The 18,741-nt window shown below is 47.8% G+C and overlaps 1 protein-coding gene across 1 annotated transcript in view; it reads left to right on the forward strand.

Moving 5' to 3' along the window:
* Positions 1-436: 436 nt before the first annotated feature.
* pcnx1 (pecanex 1) overlaps positions 437-18,741 on the forward strand; it is a 33,517-nt gene continuing 15,212 nt past the window's right edge. The window contains exons 1-10 of the mRNA XM_030117198.1: positions 437-834; positions 4,422-4,636; positions 6,685-6,790; positions 7,806-7,833; positions 8,678-8,743; positions 8,860-10,578; positions 13,021-13,150; positions 14,791-14,984; positions 17,269-17,362; positions 18,575-18,632. Coding sequence (XP_029973058.1) covers positions 682-834; positions 4,422-4,636; positions 6,685-6,790; positions 7,806-7,833; positions 8,678-8,743; positions 8,860-10,578; positions 13,021-13,150; positions 14,791-14,984; positions 17,269-17,362; positions 18,575-18,632 — 2,763 coding nt within the window. The 5' untranslated portion in view covers positions 437-681. The remainder of the gene's footprint in view (positions 835-4,421; positions 4,637-6,684; positions 6,791-7,805; positions 7,834-8,677; positions 8,744-8,859; positions 10,579-13,020; positions 13,151-14,790; positions 14,985-17,268; positions 17,363-18,574; positions 18,633-18,741) is intronic.

The raw sequence follows: 18,741 nt of genomic DNA on the forward strand, positions 1-18,741 counted from the left end.
GCTGCTATACACTGTATATTGTACTACTATTGTCCTAGAAAGGTTCAAATTTACAGAAAACGCAGCAAACACTCCACACAGGAATTATGAACTCATCCTGTGTCGTTCCTTTAAATATTACAGAATTAAAAGCATTTTTTTTTTTTATTAAACTAAAATTATTTTTGTTAGAAATCACACATGGCTGGATGAGGATACTCAGTTTCCTCTGTTTTTGTGTTGAAATTAATAAAGTAAGAAAAGATGAAGGTTTAGCCAGCAGGTGGAGGCATTTGGTTGTCTTTGCCTCCGGATCCTGATTTGCTCTCGTGTTCTTTTATTTTCTCGGTGTTTTTATCCGGAGCGCCGAACGCGGACGGTGCATTCGCTTGAATAACGCCGGAGCTCGGATGTGGTGGAGAGACGTGTGGAGATGATGGCCGTGCGGTTCCTGCGGCGTGACCGTGACCAGCAGCCAGGAAGAAGACGCGCCTCGCAGGGCGTGGTGTGATCCAGGGAGGCCCGGACTGGAGCTCGGCTGCCCGGCCGCCGCCGCCGCTGCTGCTGGCTGCCTGGCTAGCTGCTCAGAAGATGGCTGCACTGGGGATTTTCAGGCCACCGTCTGGAAGCACGCAGCCGTGTGAGATGCTCGGCCGCGACTAGCCGCCAGCCCCCGGTGGTTCCGTCGGTGAGAAGCGGGCCATGGGGTCCCAGACCCTGCAGATCCTCCGACAGGGGGTCTGGGCTTCGGTCACAGGCGGATGGTACTACGACCCCGACCAGAACACGTTCGTCAACGCGCTGCACCTCTACATCTGGCTCTTTCTGCTATGCTTCCCCTTCACGCTGTACATGGTGAGCCCTCCGCCTCTTGTACCGTCGTTGTAACGGGAGTTTGATCCGCGCAGGTCGGACTCGTCGCGGAGCCGTTAGGTTAGCCGTCCGTCCGCTCGGAGACTAGTGGTCGGACTCGGTCTATTATCTGGAGCGCAGACAATGTGGGCTCTCATTAAACTGACAAAATGACACGTTATTATGTCGAGTACACCCCGAGCGATTAACGAAATCACCACACTGGTTAATTTACCTTCATTTATTCTATATAAGGTGGAGGAAAACCACGAAATAACCCCGATTTGGCTCACTTTCCGCGACTCCCTCCACCAACTAGATGGGACCAGGAGGCTCTTTTGTTTGGATTCTGAGCAGCGGTTCAGGTCCGTTTGGGTTTTTTTTTTTATCACTTGATCACAACGTGGCAGACTGTGATCAGTGAGTTTAATTTCCCTTCCCCCCGTTATCTGCTTGTTTTCCTGCTGTCGGTAGTGATTTGCGGTATCGCCGGTTTTCAGAGGCGACCAGCTGTGACTGCAGGAGCACATCTGACAGGGATGTGAGGTTTAGAGGCAGAGAGACCAGAGCCTGGCTGCCGCTGCTGCTGCTGCTGCCTTTGTGTTTACACTGGAGAAATGACACCAGGATGCCCTCCAAGCAGCCACAAACACACCAGCAGGGCCACATCTGCTTCGTTCACTTCATTCAGTCAGCCTTTGTTGATGCTGGTTGATCACAGATGGTTGAAGCACAGATCCATCGATTCATCTGAAAAATGCAGATGATCTTCCATCCATCCATCTATCCATCCATCCATCGCCTGTACTGCTCTTTACTGTTCAGGGGGAGCAAGTCACTGATGTCAGCTGATGATGGGAGATGGTAGGATACAGCCGGACAGGTCACCGGTCCATCACAGATCCATCCCACACACAGACGTTCTCTCGCTGTGAAGCGAGAGCACTGACCATGCTTGAAATATTCAAGAAATTTGAACATTTTTTAAGCATTCACAACATCATCTCTGCAGAAAATGTCACCTCGTTAATTGTAGTATTACTTTGTACCACTAGATGATGTAGTGAGTCACTGTATTTCTGTTTTCCATGGCAGATAAAGGTGTGAAGACTGAGAATACAAATCAAAAATGTATCAGTTAGTGCAGAGGCACTACATAAGGCCTGTGGGCCAATACCAGCATGCAAGAGGCTCCAGTTTGGCCCAACAAACCACAGCGGAAACTGTAAAAAATTAATACAAAATGTTGATTTTATTTATAGATGTGCTGAGAATAAGGGACACAGCCTTACAGCCACGCTGTCAGGGCGTGTTGGTCAAAACATGCACAATGCAACAGCTAGGTGAAGTTTTTTGGACATCTCACTGTATTTTGCAACAGAAGGTTTCATTAAAATCGACTTTCTGTTGAGATTGTTGTTGTTTTCTGGAGTAATTGTTTGGTTTTGTGAAAATACAGACATTTTTATTGCATACATTCTGGACCACAGCAAAGTAAAACTAAAGTTTAAACTTAACCGTCGTTATCATGGCACTGTTTTACCAGTCCACAGAACTGAAATTGAGCAGTTTGTAACCCTGAAGCAAAACTAATTTACACCCCTGGGTTAATGTAACCTCACCAAAGAATAATCAGTGTGAGAATCAAGTGGAAAAATATATTTTGATAGGTTTAAGATGATAAATGTAACAAAATATTGGCGATTAGATTCCATAAAGGCACTAACGTAACATATAATAGGAAATTACCAATTATTGGATGCAGTCAGAGGGATTAAAATTCATCTACTGGCATTAAATGTGTTGTAATTGATGTTAGTATATTGATTTTGTGTGTGTGTGTTCTCGGCATCAAAGTAATTAAGTTAAGCAGATAGAAAAAAGTCTTATAAATCCAATATCTAGTGTGTCCTCAGTTCAAAGGAACAATGTCAGATTCTGCTCTTCGTATTTGTACAAACTTGTCATTTTTTAAATGTTGCACACTGCGTAGGGGCCGTGCACACGGCTCCCACCAAGCACCGTTAAAATGTTCAACAGGCTTTTTTTTAGCCAGTTGTAGAACAGATCTTATAGCATGATTTGAAAAACAAAAAGCTTCATCCTTTTTATGAGCACAGGTAAAAGGTTATCATCACACCGCAAACAAAAAGCTATTGACTGTGTAAAGAGAGCGCTTTATTGATGATTCAAAGAACAGAAATATTGGACAGTGAGTAGAAATGTGGGGGATTTTTGTTTCTCTGTGTAGTGAAGGCTGTCTGCTGCTGGATGGCTGCTTTGATTAGACTGATTTCTATTCAAATAAACACAATCAGAAAAATTTTTTACAGAAAGTTGTTAATATTATAATCTGGTCTGAAGAGAGACGTTACAAGCTGCAGCGTCTCAGAACTGAGAAATGGACCAAGGACAGGTGCACAAATGGCTTATTTCAAGCTAACCTTTGAGAGGTTTCAACACCTTCCGCTGTCTTCAGACTGACCTTTAGAGCGGCTAAAAGCATAAAGATTCCTGTGTAAATGTTTTAGTCCTGCTCTCCAAAGCTGCAGATTTGCAGCCACAGAACTGATGGATCACATTAACTCAAACAGCCGAAGACTGCGGGTCGTATATTCCAGTGAAAGAATACGAAGGGAAACAAATAAATGACATCAGACTTGATTGAGAAACTTGAGTAAACCAACGTTTTAACCATTTTATCTCAGCACTGACAGGATTCGGCGCACGTTGTGCCATAGCGTTAAACTAAAAAGTTCGGTCGTTTATGTAGCATATCAACTTCTATATTGAGCTGCTGACGTTTCAGATCGGTTTGTGGTTTCCGTTCTATTTCTGGAGTGGAAATGCGTCGGTCAGCTCCATGGTTTATATAGAGTCTTCGGTTTGTGTATTGCTGCTGTTTGTGATAAGTGCAAACAGATGCAGGAGGACGACAGACGCAGGAGACCCCGCCAGCCGCCGGCCGCCGGCCCGCTTCTCAAGACAAAACACTCCGTTGCTGTCATCTTGACATGCGTGTCATGGAATCATTGCCACAGTGGGTGCCTTCGGGTCCTGCTTTATCTTTCAGGCACTATGTACGTGAAATCCATTTAGAATCTAGCTGTCCTAATAGATCATAACTATTTGACTATTTTTACACTGAAACTGACCTATTAAGACTTTTTTTTTTTAACTTGACACATCAATATTGTAAAAATGTCATATTATCGGCCGAGCTGGGTCTGTTCCTTTGCCCTTCCTTTTGTGTGTGAATTCAGATTCATGCTGGTAGCAGCAGGTCACCGTGAGGTCAACAGAGGTCAACAATTGTTCGGTTACACACATGTCTCCTCCTCCACACTCCTTATCTTCACAGTCCAGAACCTTTTTTTGAACTGAACTGAACTTGACCAGCTCCGACTCTGGAAGACGGTCAGGTTGACCCTGCTTCTCATGCTGATTTAACACTTTCACACCACCTCTGCTCCACCAGTGGGGTTTAAAACAGAGAGCCTTCAAGATCAGTGTTGCACTGGCGTTAGGTTATTTATTAAAGTATAAGTAGAGTCATGCTTTTGCCTTCCTGTTTGTCTTTTTAAAACCAGGCCCTGCCGCCAACCATGGTGATCGTGGGAATCTACTGTGGTGTGATCGCTGCCATGTTCCTGCTGCTGAAGACGGTGAATTACCGCCTCCACCACGCCCTGGATGAGGGGGAGGTGGTGGAGCACCAGGCCAAGGAGAGTCAGGGGAGCAAAGGTGGCACGGAGGGGGCAAATGACGCAGGCGGCACCCGCCGGCAGGACAGCAACGGCCCGGGGTGAGTTCATGTCCGACGCGGCCGTTTGGGAGATTTCCCATCATGACAGTGACTCAGGTCAAGCAGATGAGTCAAGACGCCGCGTCTCCTGATCAGTGACGCCGGAGGGTCACGCAGTGCTGCGAGGCGGTGCTGATCGCTCAGAGCTAATGCAATCTGCAGTTATCTGGCGGAGCTGAGGTCAAAGGTCAGGTTGTCTCGAGGTGACAATACATCCAAGACCAACTGCAACGAGGGAAAACCTCTTTATTGATTTGACACGGAGCTGTAAAGAACGGCAGTGTTTTTTTTTTGGGATGGTTACGATTTTTACAGTGTTAATCACATTGACCCCTTTAAACACACACACACACACACACACACACACACACACACACACACACACACTACGCTCTACATTTATAACACTGATATTTAGACAAACTTGAAGTCATGCATTCATGAAGCGCTTCATAAGATTTATGGCTGGTTTTGGTTCCCCTTTAAGTTCCCCTGGAAGCAAAGCAAAGTCCTGATGTTGTGTTCCGCTCTTAAACATGTTTTGAGTTCCTCTGAGGAGTGATGAACGTGTCTCCTGCATGTTTACATCTGTGTTCATCAACGACTCTCGAGCTGAAAGCGTCTTTGAAGGTTTTGTGTGTCTCGGAGCAAATGCTGTCAAACTGGCCTCAGGTGGCCGAGTAGCACCGCTGGCAGCAGCCCTCATGCCATCCGTCTGTCAATATGTTAAAAATAGAATATGAACTAATTAAATATGCCGTTGTTATATTTCGTATTGATCTCAGGTGTAACGTCCATCCTTGACACGGCTTCATCTAATTGAAGGTGGCAGTGGGCTGAAGTCAGTGGGTGTGTGAAGGCTGGAGGCGCTGGATGGGCCACCAGTCCATCACAGAGCAAACACAGTCTGACACACGCACACGCACACACACACACACTCTCACATTCAAACCCACCAGCAATTTAAGATAACTTCAAATGCATGTTTTTAGACTGAGCATGCAAAAGGGAGAACATGCAAACTACAAAAGCGCAGAAAGGACCTCACGATGAAGCGAGGGCGCGAACCGCCACGCTGCAGTCATATCAGGTGTAACTGTGAAATAATACGTCAGGTGAAAGTAGCCTTCACTAAAAAGCCGAGCATCTTTTCTTCTTTGCTCGGTGAAGAGTTGCCGCTTTGCTCCCGAGGGGAACAAAAGCCGGAGAGGTTTTAGCCTTTTACTGCCCGTGACGTGAAGAAGTGACTCATATATTCACATTCCAGAGAGAGCGCTTAGCAGGATGCTGAGCGAGGGGGAAAGGCAGCGAGCGGAGCGCGAGCTCTCGACCGCAGGGCCGGCTGCAGTGTCGCAGCTTCGCCCGCACATCTGGAGCAGCATTCCAGGTTGTCTGAGTCTCTGCAGCAGGAAGAGGACCAGCCGAGCTGAAGTTGACGAAGGTGTTTTTTTTTGCTCCGCCACCCACTCATTTTCCCTGCCCGACTCTTTTTTTCCAGTCACCGTTCAGCAGCGCTGCACCATGAAGTTCATTACTCGGAGTGTTTGTTTTGTAGCCCGAACCGTTATGAAACATTTTCTGGCCGATGGAGATGATTTATATTCCCGACAAGCTGTTTGTTTCAACATACCAACCCGTTAAACAAGCATGTCTGGGCTAAATATAGACATGGGAAACATCGGAACGGATTCTCTCATCAGTTTTCATGCATCCAGTTCAGTTTCAGAAACCACACAGATGACTTCAAGAGCTGCAGGACAGAGCGGTGTTGTTGCACCTCGCAGCAAAATCAGCAATTCCAAGAGGTCTTTCTGAGGAGTTTGCATGTTCTCCCTGTGCAGGTGTGGGGTTCTTCCAGGTCATTCGCTGTAAAAGTGTGAATGAATGCGGAACTGAGCAGTCTCAGCTGTGTTTTGAAGTATTGGTAAAGTAAGAACGTCGTGATTGATCCGCTCTTTCCACCTTCCAGTGAGAGAGACCTGCTCTGTACTTGTTGCCCATCATGCGAGTGTGTACGTGTGTGTGTGTGTGTGTGCGCGCTTGTGAAGGGACCCTGGTGGGGGCATCGAGATGGCAGACTTCATCCGACAAGAGACTCCGCCAGTGGACTGCAGCTCCAGGAACTCCTACATCGGGATGGAGCTAAACCAGCAGGTGAGCTCAGTGTTGCTCTGCAGCTTTCATAATCAGCTGAATTCAAAACGATCCCGACTCTGAACTCGTCTCATCGCCGATGCATTTTAATTGGAGAAACAGTGGTTTCTTATGTGATATTTATATTTAATTGAATGCAGAACAGCTTGACCGAAAACTTCCAGAAGTCATAATTATGTATTAGTCAGTCAAGGCTTCCATACAGGAATTTATGACCATAATGAGAACACTTCATTTGGTGGTTTTTGTCATCGTGTGAAATCATTCTTTTCCTGGTAACTTTCCAAGTTTCCCGCTGCACGAAAGACTTAGTAATTCTACCTTCTGGTAACATTTCCAGCACGCGCGGTAAAGCAGAGCAGACATGAAATGCAGTCATCAGCTGTTTCACGCCACGCCGCTGCGTATTTGTCCATGTTTCATGACGATGCGATATCCGACACCGTGCGCGCATCATTGGCGCGCACGCTAATATCTGCGTGTCAGTAAATTGTACTCAGCTGCGTGTGTGCACCTTAAATGAGCTGAAGGGATCGAATAAAAACCTCAGGGAAAGAAGCCCAATTTAAATGATTGGCTGCGCCAGAGGATGCAATTATCTGGTGTGTGCGCACGTGTCTCGGCGCGTTAACGTTAAGAACGACGCTCGCACGGCTTGCTGTTAGCGGATATCTCTTTTTTTTATTCCAAGCTATTTAGCCGTTTTATTCTGTGAGATATATTTAACCCCTGAATCCCCGCGGGTGCCGCGTTCTGCGTCTTTGTATCGAGTGTCCTTGAGTCACTAATCAGGCAGCGCGCTCCGCTCAGCTGCCGCCGGGCCACAGCGTTTCTCTCTGTCAGTGAGGAGGAGCCGCCGGCTGTTTGAAACACACCGATGCCGTCTTCTCTTCAGATGTCGCACGCTGCGAAGCTCAGGACCTGTCAGTTTGCCTTCGAGTGCAAAAAATGAACTTTTGATATTCTCCCCACCTGTTTTCATATAACCTGACTTGTCTTCTCATTCCACTTTCAGACACACGGAAGAGCAACAGTTGCCAAAGGTAATGCCAGCTGCTCGCCACATTGTCGTTTTTTCATCTTCGATCACTTCGTCCATTTGTTTCACTGAGCTTCATGCTTTTCAAAGTGGAAAGTCGGACTGCGCGAAGACACACAGCAGACTCGTTTTTCATCTCGTTTGCCGCCCCGTGATGCTCTTCCCCTCTCGATGGTGTAACCACATCCCTGACCACGATCACCCCGGCAGGCCGCGCGGTGCAGCCTGACTCAGCATCGCGGTGTCCTCAGCAGTCACACCGAGACGAAGCACCGCAGAGCTAACACTCTGTGCGACCAGCACGGGAGCCATCGACAGGGAACACTTTACCGGAACACACACACAATAAAGCAACGTGTAGCTTTGATTCACGTCCATTATTCTGAGCGTTGGAGCCAAACGACAGCGTCATCTTAATACTTCAGCCGGCCTGTTCGATGACTTTCTAATTAGCAGCTTGGTGATGACAGGAAACGCTCTCAGCTGAGACGGGGGATTGAGGATTGAGTGTTTTCATTTTGATCTCATTCTCTTCCTCAGCTGCTGTTCACAAACTCCCAGGAACGCCGTCTTGTTTTGAGAAGCCCTGCTCGGGAAGCCTTATCTAAATAGTTGTGTCTTTTGTTTAAAAAAAGTGTTTTGTGGATCCAAAGCAGCTTGAAGCTTTATCCTTTCTGACACATTCAGTTGCGACAACCCAAGAAGCATTCCTGAGTGCGGAGTGTCAGCGTTTCATTTCGCTAGTCAGGGGTCGGGGATGTGTCTATTCCCTGGGACGGTCACTGTATCTGTGTTAATTATTGATTAAAGCTGTCTTCTCCTAATTGCTTCCCTCCTCCCTGTTCCAGGAGACGTGGGAAAGACCTCAGATGACATCAGTTTGACCCTCATCGAGAGCTGCAGCCACGATCATGGTAAATATGCCTGGAAATTCACATCTAAACAAAGTTTTTTTGGGTTTTTTTTTTAAACTGGAAGTGCCTGTTTTGACTCAGCCCCTCTGACATTTATTTTCTCTGCGCTCACTCAGATCTGCTCTCCGACACGAAGATGTACTGCCTTGTTCCCAACGACTCCTTCGCCTCCTTGCAGCCATCAACCTCCTTGTGTCCTTCGGAGCTGTCCCGGGAGGCTGCTGATCTCTGTAACTCTGCTGCTTATCACTTCAGCCTGTCGCACTCGTCCTGCGACGCGGAGGCGAGCGCTCACGCCTCCCTGCAGTCCCAGGCCTACAGGAAGGAGCTCCGGTCCCGAGGCCTGCCCAGGACCTCCAGCTCGGCCGGCTCCGCGTTCCCTGACCCCTGCCTGCCGGACTTTGCTCTTTATCCTCCGCCCAGGAGAGGCGGCCTCGACCCCGTGTGTGAACTGGAGACGGCCAGGTCGCTCAGGGCGGGGGCGTCCGACAAAGACGGGGCGGAGCGGCTGTACCATCAGGACCCGGCCGTGCCCTCCACCTCCGGGCTGGAGTGTTACCGGCACAAAGAGCCGCGCAGAGTGGCCCGCTCGGCCTCCAGGGAGGCGGGGGAGGGCAGCTCGGGACTGTACCAGGTGGAGGCGGGCGGCAGCGGGAAAGGGGCTGGCGGGGGGAGGAAGTCCCACCGAGGGGAGCGGAGCGCCGACAGCCTGAGGAGTTTGAGCACGCGCAGCAGCGGCTCCACCGAGAGCTACTGCAGCGGCACGGACAGAGACACCAACAGCACTGTGAGCAGCTTCCACAGCGAACAGACCAGCTCCACGCACGTGGAGAGCCTGCTCTCACTTTCGGGGGACGAGCGCACGCGGGACAGAGGCGAGGCGGCCCCCGCGCCTGCGGACGGGCGGACTCCCAGCCTGGGCAGCGTCAGCTCCCGAGGGCTCGGCAGCCTTCCCCCCAGGGAGGCCAATAAAAACCCTCACGCCAACGAGCTGACCGCTAAACAGGCTGCTGACGCCACGTCCCCTGCAAACCAAGAGCCGGCGGAGGCGGGCAGGTGCCCGGACGAGCCCGGCGTCCGGACCAACGCCGACGGCTCCACGGGCGCCGCCGCCGAGCAGGAGCCGGCGAAAGACGACGCGCTACCAAAGTCGGCTAACAACGTTCAGAGGACTTCCTCTCTGTCGGCGGGACGCAGCGGACGGCGGCGGACTGGCAAGAAACGGGCGAGCAGCTTCGACGCCAGCCGTCACCGGGACTACGTGTCCCTGCGCGGTATGGCCAAGCCTTGCAGCGCCGTCTTCACCGGGGGCGGAGAGGACGACTCCAGTGATCAGAGTGAACTCAGCTGTGCCTCCAGTCTCCACTCCACCCACCATCTCAGCACCGACAGCTCATCCAGCACCTCCCGCTCCTGCCACTCGCCGGAGGGCAACTTCAGGGCCCTGAAAGCCAAGCACGCCGCGGCCAACGCGCCCTCCTCCTCCTCCTCCTCCACAGCCAAAGCTGAGGCGGGACTTCGGAGCGGAGGGAAGCGCCGCACCTCCCGCCGCACCCCCAGCACGGGCAGCGCCAAAACGCACGCCCGGGTGTTGAGCTTGGACAGCGGGACGGCCGCCTGCCTTAATGATCCCAGCCGCCTGGGAGCCCCAGCTGGGCCTCGGCCCCTGACCACCTCCAAGTCGGACTTGGAAGCCAAAGAGGGGGAAGTCCTGGACGCGGCGTCCCTGCTGGGCCGGGCCTCCCAGCTGGAGTCAGTCACCCGCTCCAGAAACAGTTTGCCCAACCAGGCAGCTTTCTCTGAGCCTCAGGATGCCGCCGCTGCTTCCCTGCGGGGTACGTACCGTCAGAGCTCCAGCACACTCTGCACATCATGTTCTAACCGCTACGTTGGATCTCTGGTCCACGTTTTCCTCTGAACTGCTGCGTCACAACTAGTGGTAAACATCTGCTTATGCTAAGGTGCTGTTTTTACATCACTTGTTTGGAAATGTCCTTCGTTTTGACGAGTGTCGGAGCTCCCGCTGTATTAACAGGAACAGCTGATACATGATTGAATCTGTTTTGGGTGTAATTCTCCAGGCATTCAGCTTGCGTCTATTATTATAAGCTTTGAGTCTATTCCTGTTCTTCTTTGCTGCTGGGGACGTCGACCTGCCTGCACTCATATCCCCGTGGGGACTTTGGGGCCTCCTGAAGGAAAATCATTACAGTTTTTAGGTGAGGAAATGTTTTAGGGTCAGACGAAGGTCAGAATCGGGTTACAAGTCTGTTTGGATTGAATCAGAAAATGTAATGTCCCAGGAAGTTATGAAAACATACAGTGTGTGTGTGTGTGTGTGTGTGTGTGTGTGTGTGTGTGTGTGTGTGTGTGTGTGTGTGTGTGTGTGTGTGTGTGTGTGTGTGTGTGTGTGAGCCGCTGTCTGTCTCGGTGTAACCATGGTGAGTTTCCATGGAGTGACAATTCTGACCGAGCGGCGCGCCCCCTGTGCACTTCACCGTTAGCATGATGGCACAGTGTGTGCTTTGTGCCGAGGTTAGACAAACAGCAGCTCTCTTATTAGTGTCATACACTCGTTCCCTCCCCCACATTCTTCAGACTGCCAGGCGTAAAGCTGGTGTTTCTCCTGACTTCTGCTCGGCCCTGCTTCTTGAACCTCTGCTCGGGTGTGCTGTTACAGTGCAGATAATGTTGGCACTGTCGGAGCCGTCGGGGGTGCGCCCCTCCCGGGATATACAGTATTAGAAGCATGATATGCTTCGACAGGTCCTGTGAAGAGACGTATCATTGGTGCTCTCTTCATTTGAGTCCTGGTGTCTGGATATTTTCTTAACGTGACTCTGCGCTCATACTGACTGTGACCTTTCTGCCCCTCGCTGGGCTTTACAGTCTAATATCACGTTTGTGGATTTAAACACTCTTTGTCTGGACTTATAGTCGGGAGTGTCAGTTTTTTGTGTTGCTAATTAATTTCTATTTTTTTATATGTAACAGGTGGCAAAACATGTATATAACTTTTAACAGGAAGAAAGCTGCAGAACCAGACTCAGAGGAGGAGACTTTCCGCTGCTGTTCCGGTTGGAGTTAGAGGATAGAAGGAGAGAAAATGAGCAGCTAGCAACAAACACCACATCATAAATCCACTCGTCCTCACAGACGTTATTTCAAATTCTGTTCTGGATTTATCGGGAAGCCAGTGAAGAGAAGCTGATATTGGGGTGGTGTCAGTGCTCTGCAGCATTTTGAATCAACTGAAGACTTCTTCAGCAGTTATTTGGACTCCTTGATAATCAGAAATTACAGTACTCATCTCTGGAAGTAACAAATGCACGGATTCATTTTACCAGTGTCACTCCTAAGTCAACGTGTTCCTGACAGTCCTGCAGACGTGTTGAATTTAAGAGTTGAAGGATTCAAGTCCTGGTCAGAAAAAGCTCTGTTTCCTCACAGTGCTGCTGGAGGTCAGAGTGTTACATCCATATTTATGCTTTTGATAGTTTGACTTTCAGATTTTTTAGGCCAAATATATAAACTTCTGTTTCATCTGAGTTCAGGAGCAGAATATCCAGGATTGATGTCTTTCAGACAAGCTTCTAGTGTGACAAGCTGATCAGTATCATCTGGCTTCATAGATAAACAGATTTGTGTATCATCTGGAGGATAATGGAGTTTCCTAATAATATTTTCTACTGGAAGCATGTATAATGTGAAAAAGCCTGGATCCAGCAGAATCCTGTGGAACTCCATGTTTAGCTTCAGTCTGAGCTGAAGAGTCATTAAGGAATGAAGTGAATCATATCTGATCAACATGAACCTCTCCACTTTAGTTTGGATGGATGACACTTTTTCTGTTTTAGTGCAGAGCTCTGATTGCTCGGTATAGAGGAGGAATTAATGGATGGATGCTTTTCTTGAGACGTAAATGCCATTTTGAAATTAGGTTTCTGCTTTTGGCCATAGTGTGTGCTGGTTATTAAGAAAATAATGTGTCACCTAACCATGTCAGCATTGCTTTACTGTTATTCTGCCGTCAGCTGATTGTAGAAGCAAAATCACATGTAGGTCATGACTGTACCCGGCTGGAGTGTAAACGTGTCGGTAATATGCTGCTTAATGTCTTGTTTTTGAGTTATTGTACGTCTCAGTATTGAGTATGAATCTCTTCTTTTGTGTAATTCTCTCCTAATGTCAACATAAAACTCTAAGACAGGTTAAAAAAAAAAAAAAACCCTCAAAGTGAAATCCTAATTGGCCGCTGATGTCTCTCACTGTGACAGCCCCGGGAAATGAGGAGACGGTCATATTTCGCCGTGAACGTAGCACATTTCGTCGGCAGGCAGTGCGACGGCGACACAACGCAGGGAGTAACCCCACCCCACCCACCTCCCTCATTGGATCTCCTCTCAGGTACGCCGGCGCTCGGAGCAGGAGGTCATGCTAGCAGGCGGCTCCTCTCCTCTCCTCTCCCGTCCCACTCCCTCTCCCATCCGCCGCCGCCTCCGCCGTGCATGAACCCAAACAGGAAGTTATCAGTCACAGGACTGGTGTCTCCCTCTCTGCATGGGATGTCTCTCATCCTGTTTTCAGCCCATTTCATCTTTCACTTTCCACATGTTGAACCTGGACCATGAAGCCGAGATCTCGCAGATTCAGAGTCCGCAGTGTCTGACTGATCTGCTCGTCTGATAAACCGCCTCCTCTGCTTCTCTGCATGGTCTCTTCTGAGTAGTTGGAGTGTCCTGCTGTGTCACATGGCTTCGCCCCTTTCAAAGACCTTCCTGTGCAGAGATGACTGTAAAATCAGAGATTTACAGCCGCCTTTCCCCATGTGCTTATCTGTTAGCGTCCCCAGATGCCCTTTAATAGGTTTTACAAACTTCCCTTTTCACAACCGAAATTTTCAACTCATTCGTTTCGATATGCAGTTAAATTCACCCATGCTCCCTAAACATCTCTCAATCCTGCTGTTCCAGAGGTGTCGCCCTCTTAATCACAGCGTTATTTGATTTTTAATTGAAGCTACAGGTCAGCCGGCTGCACCGTGTTAGCGTGGAGTTTCTCCAGCAGCCTTATCTGGCCGAACGTGGCGTGTAACCTTGGAAATGCGTGTCCTCGCCACATAGAGTAATGTGTTAATCCTCCCTGTCCTGACATGATTGACTGCTCCGCTGCGGAGTAAGCCGTCACTCCCGACGGCCCGATCACAGAGGCGGCAGGTACAGTGGCTGCAGCTTCTACGTCCCTTTCAATTTAGGAAGCAAAACATTTCTTTACATCTCTCTCTGTCTCGGCCAATCAAGTAATTTTATTTATGTAACTCTGGCAGGTTTGTTGCTCTGTTGCCAGCAGCTATTCAAGTTTTTCTAAAGGCTCTGTGTTTTCCTGCGACCATCTCGCAAGGTCACATTTCTAAATGCTGAGCCTTGAGAAACGCTAACCGAGGAAAAACAAGCGCGCGGCCTGCCAGAGGTCAACAAACTTAGTTTCTGCTTCCACCGGTCCCTCATCTCCCCCCTCGCACTGTTCAGGCTGTCTAATGCTTTTAGTGTTGTGCATCCGCTTTTCCGAACATGATTACTTGATAGAGCCACACAGATCGATGTTGTTTTGCAGCGTCATTGTGAATTCAGAAAGATTTCAGGAGAAAAACACAAAGTGGTTGATAATCTTGTGAGAAACAGTGAAATGAGGGCAGTTTCAAATTTTCCTTCCTGTTTCTATCAGCTTCTGCATTGTTATCACGACTCCCCCCGTGCCTGCCATCATCATGGAGGTGGTTTTAAGTAACGGTTTGTAGCGGATCAACTACAAAAACAAAATGAAGTCATGCATGATCAGACTTCAGCTTGAATTTAGGACGTTGCCTTTCCTCCACATCTGTAGCGTGTGTCGTAATAAGTGACTTGGTGATGGTTAAACTGTAGGTGTAATAGTTTAAATATTGCCAGCAGCATGTCCGTCCCTCCACCTCATCCCCCTCCAGTCTGTTATTCCTCCCGGCCTCCGCCACCTTTCATTTCCTGCGCTTCTCCCTTCTCCCCCCGCAGTCTTCAGGAGGCTCTCAGCCAGGCCTCCCAGCCTTCCGCCTCCCAGACGAAAAGTCAGCCATCCAGAACCCCGTCCCAGGTGACGGTGCTGAGCGCGAGCGCCTCCCTGCTGGCCAGGAATGGAAGCACGCACCTGGAGGGTTCTCAGGACAAGGCTTCGACCGTTGGCGCCACCAGCTTGCAGGATGACTTCGGTATGAAGCTCGGCCGCTCCGAAAGCAGAAACACTCGTCGTCCCTGTCCGGCGCTCTTCCGCTGTTGTTTTTAACGTGATGCGGTTGGAAAGCTGCTGCAGTGGCTGTGGTGATTAGCTGAAGAGCGGCGCTCGCACTAAGAACTGCTGCTGTCAGTCGCAGGGCAGCGCTGTTATCCACGGTCGCTGGACTGTCGTAATCAGTCAAAGCCCAGCGCCGTTATTCATGCTCCAGTTATCGCCGTGATATTGTGTCTGTAGCCAATACTTGACCTCACTTGCATGCTGACGTTACCCACAGCGCTATCGTCACGTTCATCCATGTACATCAGCCTTTTTTTTTTTTCTTTTTTTGTTTTTTGCTGGTGTCGATGAACATAATTTAGGAAAAAAGCAGGACTTGTGTGAGAGCTGTTGGCCTTTCGCTACATCAGTGATTGCTGGATTAGGACTCATGAAGCAGATTACTGTGTCAAGACATGGGATGGTCTGAGTGTCTGGATCACCTTCATCTGCATGTGGATAAACCTCCATGTCTGATAACAGCGTGACTTACAGCGAGACGCTCTGGAGAGAATGCTTTAAGATCTCAGTTCACTGAAGGTTTCACCTTTTCATCTTTTACACCCACTTCCTCCGACTGAAGCTGATCCCGGCTGACGAAGGGGGAAAATCCTCATCCTGTACTTGACAGTGGAGATGCTGCTGCACAGAAGTACAGATTCGACTCATTTTCTGAAAGTGGAAGTTTTGGCTCCAAATTGAATCAAGTGAAACTGTGTCACCGTGGAGACTTAAGATTAAAATGATCGGAGACACGTAATGAGGACAAAGCAAAAGCTCTGAAAGAATAAATGTAAGGAGGACGTTTCAACGCAAAAAATAATGTTTGAATTATGAAGGTACCTGAAACGTCACGTCCAGTTTAAATCAATATCTTTGATTTAGATCCACCAGGAGTTCATTCATGTGGCTGCAGGGTCTTTTTTTTTTTGTGTTAAGACTGTACACTCACGTGATGTTGGTGTTGTTACAGACCTCCATTGCCATATGCAGGGTTAATGAGTCAGTTTAAGGAGTTGAAAGTACCAGTGATGGGCTTGATGGAAATTGATTGGAAACTCCAAGTGTCTAATCCAGAACTGGCCCTTCAGAGAATCCAGTCCAACCCCCAAAATGAAACACGCCATCTGTGCAAGACTGACATTAAGTGCAATACGTTCATTTCACCACCAGGGGCGCACTTTAGTCTAGATTACTTTATGAGTCGATTCAGGTGATCAGGATTACCACACAGATGTAGAGATGTGTCGACATTCAGGATCATTTTGAGAGGCTCCTCTGGTCACAATATGAACCAGTCCTGCTGTATTTTTCATTTCCAGCTGCATGCGGCTGAATGCTTTCTACATTTGAAGATGTAAATAGTGTAATAAAAATCCACTCTGATCTGAAAGTTGTAAAGCACATGGTGAACCGAGGCAGAATACTGATGAACCTGCAGTTCTTTTCATCAGATTTCAGGTTTCTCGTGTTTTCTAAAAGCATAGTTCAATAAACACAGATTTTTTTCACAAAATACACAATGCAGCAAGTATTGTAAAGACAAGTGGATCTCAAAGCTTTCACATTTTTTAAAATATATTCTCCATCCATCTTTCACTTTGTGTTTTCTTAACTAACTGACTTTGTAACAAGTGAAATCTTGAAATCTTCAGCTTCTATTCCTGACCCCTTCCCCAACATTTTAAATAAGCTCATTTCCACATTTGGATCAGAGTCGAAGTTCCATTCGCGACAGGAGAAACTGTTGCCATGGCAACACGCTGTTTTCCCACCTGGACTGTGAGAAATATGCAGTATCGTCGGGATTTCTGCTATCTGTGTAATTTCTTTTTTTACAGGTTCTACAGGCACATAGAGTTGCAAATTATCTTTGAAGGTGGAGATTTGGAAAAATAAAAAGCACGGACTTGGTTATGAACAGGTTGTTTCTCGATGTCTGGGCTACGCTTTATAAGGATTTTGGAAACTTCTCAACTAGACCATCTGTCTTAGTTTAGCTTCATGACGACGACGTATTTATGCTGCTTTTCCACGTCAGAAGTTTCGGTGGTGAAGAACTGGTCGACTTTCTTTCTCTCATCTCATCAGCTCAGATGATTTTGTGAATATTTTACCACAGTATGTCGAAACCATTCCTGCTGAACAAGCCACGTCCTGCCTGTGATTCCTATAATCTGAGTCTGCTTCTCCCTTCTTGTTGCTTGTGTGTGTTTCTCCAGGAAAGCTCACTCCCTCCTTGTACGAGGGTGGAGGGTGTGACATGTCCCTGGTCAACTTCGAACCTGCGACCAGACGAGCCTCCAACAACATATGGTTGGTGTTTGAAGCTGTTAGCGTGTCTGTTTGACTGAGAAAGACCCGACTGTCACACTGCAGAATGGAGCCTTGATCACTGCGATGACATTTCCATGTGAATCTGTGGAATTTGTTTAAGGAGCTGCTGGATGAAAAACCAGATGAATGGGAAATAATTCAGCTGCTACATGAAATGTCGTTGTGTATATGTAATTTATTTGATTTATAACAATTCTACATAAGTTAAAATTGGCTGTTTTTTTGCGATTGGAGTCACCTTTAGTAGTAATTGTTCGGTTTTTGACAATTTCATCTCGTGTTCTCTGCTCCACAACAAAGATAATCTTTCAGATTTAAAGGTTATTATTGCACCAGTCCAGCCCAGTAAATTAGGCTGTCTGTGACCCCTGAACTAAAATGAGTTTGACACCCATGATCTGCGTGCTGTGGAGTATCACAAGGTTCTTGATTGGGCCCAGATTCCTTTTTGGTTGAATAAGCATCTGTTGTAAAATTTAATCATTGGCTTCAGTTTTGACATTTAGACCAAACTGTGTTCTTTACAGAATCAGTGACCATCATCACTTTTAATCCCAACGTGAGCCTTCATGAACATGTTTTTTTTCTTTAGAATCATCATTTATTTTTGATAAATTAACAATGTAGATTATTCTTCCCACTGATAGAAATATATCAAGTGAGGCGAGCTTCAGAGGACAGGTTTGTCTGCTCAGGTTTCTGTTTTCAGACTGATCAGATTGTCTTTCTGCTGGCAGTAATCTCGTATTTATTATTAAATCGCAGGCACAACTTCTCATCAAAGTTTCCTGAGAGGTCGAACGTGTTCTTAAGCAATACAAACATGAGTGGAAAGTGGAACGATGATTTTGCAGCATCTGTGGTTGTTAATGTTCCCTCTCAACTAAAAAGTCAATTAATTTGACTTAGAAGTGACAAAACTTTAATAATCTTTTGTCCAGCTGGATATTTATAGATTCATTGAATGTTTCCCTCGTGCCTCTAATGGTGATTTGATGAGAGGTTTTATATGGAGCTTGGGCTTTTATTAAAAAAAGGGGGGAGGGGGGGACCATAGCCGTACAGTTCAGAGCGAAGATCTGATTGGTTATTCAGTTTGAGGTCACCAGGAAATGAATCATGATTTATTACAGTAAGTGCAGCACACGCTTTTCTCTCATCGGCGTTCTCATTTTGTCTAATGCCCTGCAGGGACACCGACTCCCACCTCTCCAGTTCTACCTCAGTTCGCTTTTACCCTCATGACCTGGTGAGTAAAGCAGCCAGAGAGAGAAGGCTCCAACAAGGCCTCTGCGTCTTCCTCCCTGTCACTTCACTACGTTTCTGTAGATCATTGCTGCTCTTTTCTGCAGCTTTCA

The sequence above is a fragment of the Salarias fasciatus genome, chromosome 19 (assembly GCF_902148845.1).
Source record: "Salarias fasciatus chromosome 19, fSalaFa1.1, whole genome shotgun sequence".
NCBI classification, from domain to species: Eukaryota; Metazoa; Chordata; class Actinopteri; order Blenniiformes; family Blenniidae; genus Salarias; species Salarias fasciatus.